The 12,500-nt window shown below is 46.4% G+C and overlaps 1 protein-coding gene across 1 annotated transcript in view; it reads left to right on the top strand.

The window, feature by feature from the left end:
* The window catches only part of LOC137309449 (copine-6-like), a 17,170-nt gene that overhangs the window by 2,204 nt on the left and 2,466 nt on the right, over positions 1-12,500 (top strand). The window contains exon 2 of the mRNA XM_067977650.1: positions 8,235-8,417. Coding sequence (XP_067833751.1) covers positions 8,235-8,417 — 183 coding nt within the window. The remainder of the gene's footprint in view (positions 1-8,234; positions 8,418-12,500) is intronic.

Here is a 12,500-nt window from a genome sequence, read left to right as displayed (position 1 = left end):
AGGTAGTAATCCCTGGATTGCTCCCAGTGCCACGCGCCAGTGAATATAGAAATAGTCGGATAAGACAGGTTAACGCACGGTAGGAGCAATGGTGCAGGAGGGAGGGCTTCAGATTCCCGGGGCTTTGGGACCAGTTCTGGGGGCAGGGGGGAATCTGTTCAGGATTGGACGGGTTGCCCCTCAAGAGAGCCGGGAACCAATGCCCTCGCGGGGAGGTTCACTGGAGCTGGCGGACGGGCAACAGGGTGAAATATCAGAGAGGAGAAACAAGGTATCCAGGAAAGAAAGGAGGGGGATTGGCCGGATTGATCGAAGGACGTATTGCAGCGCTGGAAAGGGAGGATGCAGCTGAGGGTCTATCTATTTGGTGAGAATTAAGGGCACAACAGACGGAGCTGTCACCCGACTGGGTGCACACCGTCGGCCGCCAAATGGTGGGAAGGAGACAGAGGAGAACGTTGGCAGGCATGAACTATCGAGTAGTGATAATGAGAGCACTTCAATTACCCCCCCCCATGCAGACTGTGATAGTAACAGTGTAAAGGGCAAAGAGCTGGGGGGGGGCGGAGGAATTCCTGAAACGTGTCCGAGAGAACTTTCTGGAACAGCGTGATTCCAGCCCCCGGCCAGGAAGGAAGCAGTGCGGGATCCAGCTCCGGGGAACGAGCATGTTTCGGTGGTGGGGTGGGGGGAGCATTTGGGGAACAGCGATCATAATATTATTTGGTCGAGAATAGTTGTGGACAAGGAAGCAATGAAATGTGAAAATACTCAATCAGGGGAGGGCAAATTTCGGTGCGTTAAAAAGGGGGGATCGTGCCCAGGAGGATTGGAATCAAAAATTGGCAGGCAAAAGAGTGAATGAAAAATGGGGGGCCGCCAAAGGGGAGATGGTTCGGGTACAGAGCAGACACATTCCGACGAGGGGGGAAAGGGAGGGCATCTAAAGCTAGAGCTCCCTGGATGACTAAAGACATGAAGAACAAAATGAAACAGGAAAAGGAGGTTTATGGGGGTTGATAATACAGTGGAGAACCAGACTGAATACGGAAAGTACAGAGGAGATGGAGAAAAATGGGAATAAGAGGGGCAAAGAGAGAGAGTGTGAGACTAGATTAGCGGCTAACATAAAAGGGAACCCAAAAGTATTTTACAATCATATAAATAGTTAAAGGAAGGGTGGGAATGATGAGGGACGAAAGGGGGATCTTCTCATGGAGGCAGACGGCCATCGCGGAGGATCTGGCCACGATCTTCCAATCCTCCTGAGATATGGGGACGGTGCTGGAGGATGTTACGCCCCCGTTCAAAAAAAGGGGAGAGGGACAAACCCGGCAATGACAGGCCGGTCAGCCGAACCTCGGTGGTGGGGAAACTTTGAGAGACACTTGGACAAGTCTCGGCTGATAAATTGCGAAAGGCAAATCGTGTTTGACGAACTAGATTGAGTTCCCTGACGAAGCAACGGAGAGGGTCGATGAGGGGAGTGCGGCGGATGCCGTGTATATGGACTTTCGAAAGGCGTTTGAGAAAATACCACGTGATGGACTTGTTGGCAAAATTAAAGCCCGTGGGGTTAAAGGGACAGCGTGGATACAAAATTGTCCGAGGGACAGAAAGCAGAGAGTAGTGGTGAACGGTTGTTTTTCAGACTGGAGGGAAGTTTACAGTGGTGTCCCCCAGGGGTCAGTATTAGGACCACTGCTCTTTTTGATATATATTAATGACCCGGACTTGGGTATAATTTCAAAGTTTGCAGATGACACAAAACTCGGAAATGTAGTAAACAATGTGGAGGACAGTAACGGACTTCAGGAGGACAGAGACAGACTGGTGAAACGGGCAGACACACGGCAGATGGAATTTAACACAGAGAAGTGTGAAGTGATGCATTTTGGTAGGAGGAATGAGGAGAGGCAAAATAAACTAAATGGTCCAATTTTAAAGGGGGTGCGGGAACAGAGAGACCTGGGGGTGTGTGTACACAAATCGTTGAAAGTGGCAGGACAAGTTGAGAAGGCTGTTAAAAAAGCATCTGGGATCCTGGGCTTTATTAATAGAGGCACAGAGTACAAAAGCAAGGAAGTGATGCTAAACCCTTTATAAAACACTGGTGAGGCCTCAGCTGGAGTATTGTGTCCAGTTCCGGGCACCGCACTTTAGGAAGGATGTGACGGCCTTGGAGAGGGTGCGGAGGAGATTTACTGGAATGGTCCCAGGGATGAGGGACCTCAGTGATGTGGAGAGACTGGAGAAGCTGGGATTGTTCTCCTCAGAGCAGAGAAGGTTAAGGGGAGATTTGATCGAGGGGTTCAAAATCAGGAAGGGGTTTTGAGAGAGTAAATAAGGAGAGACTGTTTCCAGGGGGCAGGAGGGTCGGGAACCAGAGGACACGGATTTAAGGTGATCGGGGAAAGAGCCAGAGGGGGAGATGAGGAGAATGTTTTTTTACAGTGAGTTGTGATGATCTGGAATTCACTGCCTGAAAGGGCGGTGGGAGCAGATTCAATAATAACTTTCAAAAGGGGAATCGGAGAAATACCGGAAGGGGAAAATTTACAGGGAGACGGGGAAAGAGCAGGGGGGGAGTGGGACTGATTGGATAGATCTTTCAAAGATGGGTCGAATGGCCTTCTCCTGTATATAGAATCATAGAAGTTTACAACATGGAAACAGGCCCTTCGGCCCAACATGTCCATGTCGCCCAGTTTATACCACTAAGCTAGTCCCAATTGCCTGCACTTGGCCCATATCCCTCTATACCCATCTTACCCATGTAACTGTCCAAATGCTTTTTAAAAGACAAAATTATAGAATTTATCCTTCCATAATTCTACCTGCCCTGGGAGTGTTTGACGGGACAGTGTAGAGGGAGCTTTACTCTGTATCTAACCCTGTACCTGACCCTGGGAGTGTTTGATGGGACGGTGTAGAGGGAGCTTTACTCTGTATCTAACCCTGTACCTGCCCTGGGAGTGTTTGATGGGACAGTGTAGAGGGAGCTTTACTCTGTATCTAACCCTGTACCTGACCCTGGGAGTGTTTGATGGGACAGTGTAGAGGGAGCTTTACTCTGTATCTAACCCTGTACCTGACCCTGGGAGTGTTTGATGGGACGGTGTAGAGGGAGCTTTACTCTGTATCTAACCCTGTACCTGCCCTGGGAGTGTTTGACGGGACAGTGTAGAGGGAGCTTTACTCTGTATCTAACCCTGTACCTGACCCTGGGAGTGTTTGATGGGACAGTGTAGAGGGAGCTTTACTCTGTATCTAACCCTGTACCTGACCCTGGGAGTGTTTGATGGGACAGTGTAGAGTGAGCTTTACTCTGTATCTAACCCTGTACCTGACCCTGGGAGTGTTTGACGGGACAGTGTAGAGGGAGCTTTACTCTGTATCTAACCCTGTACCTGACCCTGGGAGTGTTTGATGGGACAGTGTAGAGGGAGCTTTACTCTGTATCTAACCCTGTACCTGACCCTGGGAGTGTTTGATGGGACAGTGTAGAGGGAGCTTTACTCTGTATCTAACCCTGTAACTGCCCTGGGAGTGTTTGATGGGACAGTGTAGAGGGAGCTTTACTCTGTATCTAACCCTGTACCTGCCCTGGGAGTGTTTGATGGGACAGTGTAGAGGGAGCTTTACTCTGTATCTAACCCTGTACCTGACCCTGGGAGTGTTTGATGGGACAGTGTAGAGGGAGCTTTACTCTGTATCTAACCCTGTACCTGCCCTGGGAGTGTTTGATGGGACAGTGTGGAGGGAGCTTTACTCTGTATCTAACCCTGTACCTGATCCTGGGAGTGTTTGATGGGACAGTGTAGAGGGAGCTTTACTCTGTATCTAACCCTGTACCTGCCCTGGGAGTGTTTGATGGGACAGTGTAGAGGGAGCTTTACTCTGTATCTAACCCTGTACCTGACCCTGGGAGTGTTTGATGGGACAGTGTAGAGGGAGCTTTACTCTGTATCTAACCCTGTACCTGACCCTGGGAGTGTTTGATGGGACAGTGTAGAGGGAGCTTTACTCTGTATCTAACCCTGTACCTGCCCTGGGAGTGTTTGATGGGACAGTGTAGAGGGAGCTTTACTCTGTATCTAACCCTGTACCTGCCCTGGGAGTGTTTGATGGGACAGTGTAGAGGGAGCTTTACTCTGTATCTCACCCTGTACCTGCCCTGGGAGTGTTTGATGGGACAGTGTAGAGGGAGCTTTACTCTGTATCTAACCCTGTACCGGACCCTGGGAGTGTTTGATAGGACAGTGTAGAGGGAGCTTTACTCTGTATCTAACCCTGTACCTGACCCTGGTAGTGTTTGATGGGACAGTGTAGAGGGAGCTTTACTCTGTATCTAACCCTGTACCTGACCCTGGGAGTGTTTGATGGGACAGTGTAGAGGGAGCTTTACTCTGTATCTCACCCTGTACCTGCCCTGGGAGTGTTTGACGGGACAGTGTAGAGGGAGCTTTACTCTGTATCTAACCCTGTACCTGCCCTGGGAGTGTTTGATGGGACAGTGTAGAGGGAGCTTTACTCTGTATCTAACCCTGTACCTGACCCTGGGAGTGTTTGATGGGACAGTGTAGAGGGAGCTTTACTCTGTATCTAACCCTGTACCTGCCCTGGGAGTGTTTGATGGGACAGTGTAGAGGGAGCTTTACTCTGTATCTAACCCTGTACCTGCCCTGGGAGTGTTTGATGGGACAGTGTAGAGGGAGCTTTACTCTGTATCTAACCCTGTACCTGACCCTGGGAGTGTTTGATGGGACAGTGTAGAGGGAGCTTTACTCTGTATCTAACCCTGTACCTGCCCTGGGAGTGTTTGATGGGACAGTGTAGAGGGAGCTTTACTCTGTATCTAACCCTGTACCTGACCCTGGGAGTGTTTGACTGGACAGTGTAGAGGGAGCTTTACTCTGTATCTAACCCTGTACCTGACCCTGGGAGTGTTTGATGGGACAGTGTAGAGGGAGCTTTACTCTGTATCTAACCCTGTACCTGACCCTGGGAGTGTTTGATGGGACAGTGTAGAGGGAGCTTTACTCTGTATCTAACCCTGTACCTGCCCTGGGAGTGTTTGATGGGACAGTGTAGAGGGAGCTTTACTCTGTATCTAACCCTGTACCTGACCCTGGGAGTGTTTGATGGGACAGTGTAGAGGGAGCTTTACTCTGTATCTAACCCTGTACCTGCCCTGGGAGTGTTTGACGGGACAGTGTAGAGGGAGCTTTACTCTGTATCTAACCCTGTACCTGACCCTGGGAGTGTTTGACGGGACAGTGTAGAGGGAGCTTTACTCTGTATCTAACCCTGTACCTGACCCTGGGAGTGTTTGATGGGACAGTGTAGAGGGAGCTTTACTCTGTATCTAACACTGTACCTGACCCTGGGCGTGTTTGATGGGACAGTGTAGAGGGAGCTTTACTCTGTATCTAACCCTGTACCTGACCCTGGGAGTGTTTGATGGGACAGTGTAGAGGGAGCTTTACTCTGTATCTAACCCTGTACCTGACCCTGGGAGTGTTTGATGGGACAGTGTAGAGGGAGCTTTACTCTGTATCGAACCCTGTACCTGACCCTGGGAGTGTTTGATGGGACAGTGTAGAGGGAGCTTTACTCTGTATCTAACCCTGTACCTACCCTGGGAGTGTTTGATGGGACAGTGTAGAGGGAGCTTTACTCTGTATCTAACCCTGTACCTGACCCTGGGAGTGTTTGATGCTGTGATCTCCATGCTCCTGTTGTTTATGTGCTGAGTACTTTGATTCTGTGCGTTTCCCGCTGAGCCCCTGAGCCCACTTGTCAAGGGATGAGATTAACCATCGAGCTGATGGCAGTGATTATGAAAATTGCCTCGTTCTACGTTTGCAGCCAGCGAGGGGGAGTTCCATTCCCTTTCCGGTCGTCATGGCAACGCGTCACGCTCTGACAGATTCATAATGGCTTTGTCGTGACCTCTCCCCTCCCCCCTCCTCCTCCGCCAACGACCCTGCCAACGCGACAGCCCCCCTGCCCCCCCTCCCTCGCTCTCCCTGCCGGTTTTTGTGTTCGTTGCCTTGGTTGCAGGCCTGAATTTAACCCGTTCAGGCCCAGGCCTCTCGCAGCCCGTAGGCCCCGTGATGCACAAGCACTGGGGGTCATTCCTAGAGTTGAAAAGCAGGGAAGTTCTGTTAAACTTGTATGGAACCTCGGTTAGACCACACTCGGAGCACTGTGCACAGTTCTGGTCTCCATATACCTGGGTTAGACCACACTCGGAGCACTGTGCACAGTTCTGGTCTCCATATACCTGGGTTAGACCACACTCGGAGCACTGTGCACAGTTCTGGTCTCCATATACCTCGGTTAGACCACACTCGGAGCACTGTGCACAGTTCTGGTCTCCATATACCTCGGTTGGACCACACTCGGAGCACTGTGCACAGTTCTGGTCTCCATATACCTCGGTTGGACCACACTCGGAGCACTGTGCACAGTTCTGGTCTCCATATACCTGGGTTAGACCACACTTGGAGCACTGTGCACAGTTCTGGTCTCCATATACCTCGGTTAGACCACACTCGGAGCACTGTGCACAGTTCTGGTCTCCATATACCTTGGTTAGACCACACTGGGAGCACAGTGTACAGTTCTGGTCTCCATATACCTTGGTTAGACCACACTCGGAGCACTGTGCACAGTTCTGGTCTCCATATACCTGGGTTAGACCACACTTGGAGAATGTGCACAGTTCCTGTCTCCATATACCTTGGTGAGACCACACTTGGAGCACTGTGCACAGTTCCGGTCTCCATATACCTTGGTTAGACCACACTTGGAGCACTGTGCACAGTTCTGGTCTCCATATACCTTGGTTAGACCACACTTGGAGCACTGTGCACAGTTCTGGTCTCCATATACCTGGGTTAGACCACACTCGGAGCACTGTGCACAGTTCTTGTCTCCATATACCTTGGTTAGACCACACTCGGAGCACTGTGCACAGTTCTGGTCTCCATATACCTGGGTTAGACCACACTTGGAGCACTGTGCACAGTTCTGGTCTCCATATACCTTGGTTAGACCACACTCGGAGCACTGTGCACAGTTCTGGTCTCCATATACCTTGGTTAGACCACACTCGGAGCACTGTGCACAGTTCTGGTCTCCATATACCTTGGTTAGACCACACTTGGAGCACTGTGCACAGTTCTGGTCTCCATATACCTTGGTTAGACCACACTTGGAGCACTGTGTAAACTTCTGGTCTCCATATACCTTGGTTAGACCACACTCGGAGCACTGTGCACAGTTCTGGTCTCCATATACCTTGGTTAGACCACACTCGGAGCACTGTGCACAGTTCAGGTCTCCATATACCTTGGTTGGACCGCACTTGGAGCACTGTGCACTGTTCTGGTCTCCATATACCTTGGTTAGACCACACTTGGAGCACTGTGCACAGTTCTGGTCTCCATATACCTTGGTTAGACCACACTCGGAGCACTGTGCACAGTTCTGGTCTCCATATACCTGGGTTAGACCACACTCGGAGCACTGTGCACAGTTCTGGTCTCCATATACCTGGGTTAGACCACACTCGGAGCACTGGGCACAGTTCTGGTCTCCATATACCTTGGTTAGACCACACTTGGAGCAATGTGTACAGTTCTGGTCTCCATATTATAAAAAGGATATCGAGGCACTGGAGAAGGTGCAAAAAAGATTTGCCAGGATGACACCAGAACTGAGAGGTTTATAACTATCAGGAAGGATTGAACAGGCTGGGACTCTTTTCTCTAGAAAAGAGAAGACTGAGGGGTGACCTGATCGAGGTCTTTAAGATTATGAGAGGGTTCGATAGGGTAGACGTAGAGAAGATATTCCCACTTGTGGGGGAGACCAGAACTAGGGAGGGGCCATAAATATAAGAGAGTCACTAATAAATCCAATGGGGAATTCAGGAGAAACTTCTTTCCCCAGAGAGTGGTGAGAATGTGGAACTCACTCCCACAAGGAGTGGTTGAGGTGAATAGTGGAGATGGATTTAAGGGGAAGCTCGATAAACACATGAGGGAGAAAGGAATAGAAGGAGATGGTGAGAGGGTGAGATGGAGGAGGGAGGGAGGAGGCTCGTGTGGAGCATAAACACCGGGATAGACCCGATGGGCCGAATGGCCTGTTTCTGTGCTGTAGACTCGATGGAACCCTATGCGTCTGGACCAATTCACCATCTCCACTCTCCCACCCTCTAGGTTGAGCGGACGGAGGTGATGAAGAGTAATCTGAATCCTGTCTTCTCCAAGATTTTCTGGGTGGATTACTTTTTCGAGGAGATGCAGCTGCTCCTGTTTGAGGTGTACGACACTCAGAGCAAGGGGGCGGCCGCTGCCAGTGACGACGACTTCCTGGGGTCCACGGAATGCACACTGGGACAGGTACGGCTCGCCGGGACACGTTCCAGGGGTCGGGGTGAGGGGCCAGTGAGGGAGAAACGTCTGGTGGGGGGGCAGCAGACTGTGCAGAACTGGACGGCCAGTGTGAGGCTCCCAGAATGGGCACCCTTCCTGGGTTTGTGTGTGTGTGTGAGTGTGTGTGTGTGAGTGATTGTGAACGAGTGTGAGTGTGTGTTAGTGTGTGTGGGAGAGTGTGTGTGAGTGTGACTGTGTGAGTGTGAGCGTGAGTGTGTGTGAGTGAGTTTGAGCGAATGTGAGTGTGAGTGTGAGTGTGTGTGAGTGTGTGTGAGTGTGTGTGTGCAAGGGAGTGTGTTTGAGTGTGTGTGAGTTTCTCTGTGTGAGAATGTATGTGTATGAATGAGTGTGTGTGTATATTTGTGTGTGCTTGTGAGTGTATGTGTGTGTGTGGTGTGAATGTGTATATGTGTGAGTGAATGTGTATATGTGTGGTGTGAATGTGTATATGTGTGTGTGAATGTGTATATGTGTGTGTGAATGTATATGTGTGTGTGTGAATGTATATGTGTGTGTGTGAATGTGTATATGTGTGTGAATGTGTATATGTGTGTGTGAATGTGTATATGTGTGTGTGAATGTGTATATGTGTGTGTGAATGTGTATATGTGTGTGTGAATGTATATGTGTGTGTGAATGTGTATATGTGTGTGTGAATGTATATGTGTGTGTGTGAATGTATATATGTGTGTGTGAATGTGTATATGTGTGTGTGTGAATGTGTATATGTGTGTGTGAATGTGTATGTGTGTGTGTGTGAATGTATATGTGTGTGTGTGAATGTGTATATGTGTGTGTGAATGTATATGTGTGTGTGTGAATGTGTATATGTGTGTGTGAATGTGAATGTGTATATGTGTGTGTGAATGTGTATATGTGTGTGTGAATGTGTATATGTGTGTGTGAATGTATATGTGTGTGTGTGAATGTGTATATGTGTGTGTGAATGTGTATATGTGTGTGTGAATGTGTATATGTGTGTGTGAATGTATATGTGTGTGTGTGAATGTGTATATGTGTGTGTGAATGTGTATATGTGTGTGTGAATGTGTATATGTGTGTGTGAATGTGTATATGTGTGTGTGAATGTATATGTGTGTGTGTGAATGTGTATATGTGTGTGTGAATGTGTATATGTGTGTGTGAATGTGTATATGTGCGTGTGAATGTGTATATGTGTGTGTGAATGTGTATATGTGTGTGTGAATGTGTATATGTGTGTGTGAATGTGTATATGTGTGTGTGAATGTGTATATGTGTGTGTGAATGTATATGTGTGTGTGTGAATGTGTATATGTGTGGTGTGAATGTGTATGTGTGTGTGTGAATGTGTATATGTGTGTGTGAATGTATATGTGTGTGTGTGAATGTGTATATGTGTGTGTGAATGTATATGTGTGTGTGTGAATGTGTATATGTGTGTGTGAATGTGTATGTGTGTGTGTGAATGTGTATATGTGTGTGTGAATGTGTATATGTGTGTGTGAATGTGTATATGTGTGTGTGAATGAAAATGTGTGTGTGAATGTGTATATGTGTGTGTGAATGTATATATGTGTGTGTGAATGTGTATGTGTGTGTGTGAATGTGTATATGTGTGTGTGAATGTATATATGTGTGTGTGAATGTGTATATGTGTGTGTGAATGTATATATGTGTGTGTGAATGTGTATGTGTGTGTGTGAATGTGTATATGTGTGTGTGAATGTGTATATGTGTGTGTGAATGTGTATATGTGTGTGTGAATGTGTATATGTGTGTGTGAATGTATATATGTGTGTGTGAATGTGTATGTGTGTGTGTGAATGTGTATATGTGTGTGTGAATGTGTATGTGTGTGTGTGAATGTATATATGTGTGTGTGAATGTGTATATGTGTGTGTGAATGTGTATATGTGTGTGTGAATGTATATATGTGTGTGTGAATGTGTATGTGTGTGTGTGAATGTGTATATGTGTGTGTGAATGTGTATGTGTGTGTGTGAATGTGTATATGTGTGTGTGAATGTGTATGTGTGTGTGTGAATGTGTATATGTGTGTGTGAATGTGTATGTGTGTGTGTGAATGTATATGTGTGTGTGTGAATGTGTATATGTGTGTGTGAATGTATATATGTGTGTGTGAATGTGTATATGTGTGTGTGAATGTGTATGTGTGTGTGTGAATGTGTATATGTGTGTGTGAATGTGTATGTGTGTGTGTGAATGTATATGTGTGTGTGTGAATGTGTATATGTGTGTGTGAATGTATATATGTGTGTGTGAATGTGTATGTGTGTGTGTGAATGTGTATATGTGTGTGTGAATGTGTATGTGTGTGTGTGAATGTGTATATGTGTGTGTGAATGTGTATGTGTGTGTGTGAATGTATATATGTGTGTGTGAATGTGTATGTGTGTGTGTGAATGTGTATATGTGTGTGTGAATGTGTATGTGTGTGTGTGAATGTATATGTGTGTGTGTGAATGTGTATATGTGTGTGTGAATGTATATATGTGTGTGTGAATGTGTATATGTGTGTGTGAATGTGTATGTGTGTGTGTGAATGTGTATATGTGTGTGTGAATGTATATATGTGTGTGTGAATGTGTATATGTGTGTGTGAATGTGTATATGTGTGTGTGAATGTGTATGTGTGTGTGTGAATGTGTATATGTGTGTGTGAATGTGTATGTGTGTGTGTGAATGTGTATATGTGTGTGTGAATGTATATGTGTGTGTGTGAATGTGTATATGTGTGTGTGAATGTGTATATGTGTGTGTGAATGTGTATGTGTGTGTGTGAATGTGTATATGTGTGTGTGAATGTGTATGTGTGTGTGTGAATGTGTATGTGTGTGTGTGAATGTATATATGTGTGTGTGAATGTGTATATGTGTGTGTGAATGTGTATGTGTGTGTGTGAATGTGTATATGTGTGTGTGAATGTGTATGTGTGTGTGTGAATGTGTATGTGTGTGTGAATGTGTATATGTGTGTGTGAATGTGTATATGTGTGTGTGAATGTGTATATGTGTGTGTGAATGTGTATATGTGTGTGTGTGAATGTGTATGTGTGTGTGAATGTGTATATGTGTGTGTGAATGTGTATATGTGTGTGTGTGAATGTGTATATGGTGTGTGAATGTGTGGATGATGTGTGTGAATGTGTATATGTGTGTGTGAATGTGTATATGTGTGTGTGTGTAGATGTGTGTGTGTGTGTGTATGTGTGTGTGTGATGTGTATGTGATGTGTGTGAATGTGTATGTGTGTGTGTGAATGTGTATATGTGTGTGATGTATATGTGTGTGTGAATGTGTATATGTGTGTGTGAATGTGTATAGTGTGTGTGTGTGAGTGTATGTGTGTGTGTATGGTGTGTGTATGTGTGTTGTGATGTGTATATTGTGTGTGTGACTGTGTGTGTGAATGTGTATGTGTGTGTGTGAATGTGTATATGTGTGTGTGAATGTGTATATGTGTGTGTGTGAATGTGGTATATGTGTGTGTGAATGTGTATGTGTGTGTGTGAATGTGTATATGTGTGTGGTGAATGTGTATATGTGTGTGTGAATGTGTAATGTGTGTGTGTGATGTGTATATGTGTGTGTGAATGTGTATATGTGTGTGATGTATGAATGTGTATATGTGTGTGTGAATGTGTATGTGTGTGTGTGTGAATGTGTATATGTGTGTGTGAATGTTATATGTGTGTGTGTGAAATGTGTATATGTGTGTGTGAATGTGTATATGTGTGTGTGAATGTGTATATGTGTGTGTGAATGTATATGTGTGTGTGTGAATGTGTATATGTGTGTGTGAATGTGTATGTGTGTGTGTGAATGTGTATATGTGTGTGTGAATGTATATATGTGTGTGTGGAATGTGTATATGTGTGTGTGAATGTATATGTGTGTGTGTGAATGTGTATATGTGTGTGGTGAATGTGTATAGTGTGTGTGTGAATGTGTATGTGTGTGTGTGAATGTGTATATGTGTGTGTGAATGTGTATATGTGTGTGTGAAGTGTATATGTGTGTGTGAATGTGTATATGTGTGTGTGAATGT

Source organism: Heptranchias perlo, unplaced genomic scaffold, assembly GCF_035084215.1.
Source record: "Heptranchias perlo isolate sHepPer1 unplaced genomic scaffold, sHepPer1.hap1 HAP1_SCAFFOLD_1637, whole genome shotgun sequence".
Taxonomy (NCBI): domain Eukaryota; kingdom Metazoa; phylum Chordata; class Chondrichthyes; order Hexanchiformes; family Hexanchidae; genus Heptranchias; species Heptranchias perlo.
This window is presented reverse-complemented; position numbering and strand designations above follow the sequence as displayed.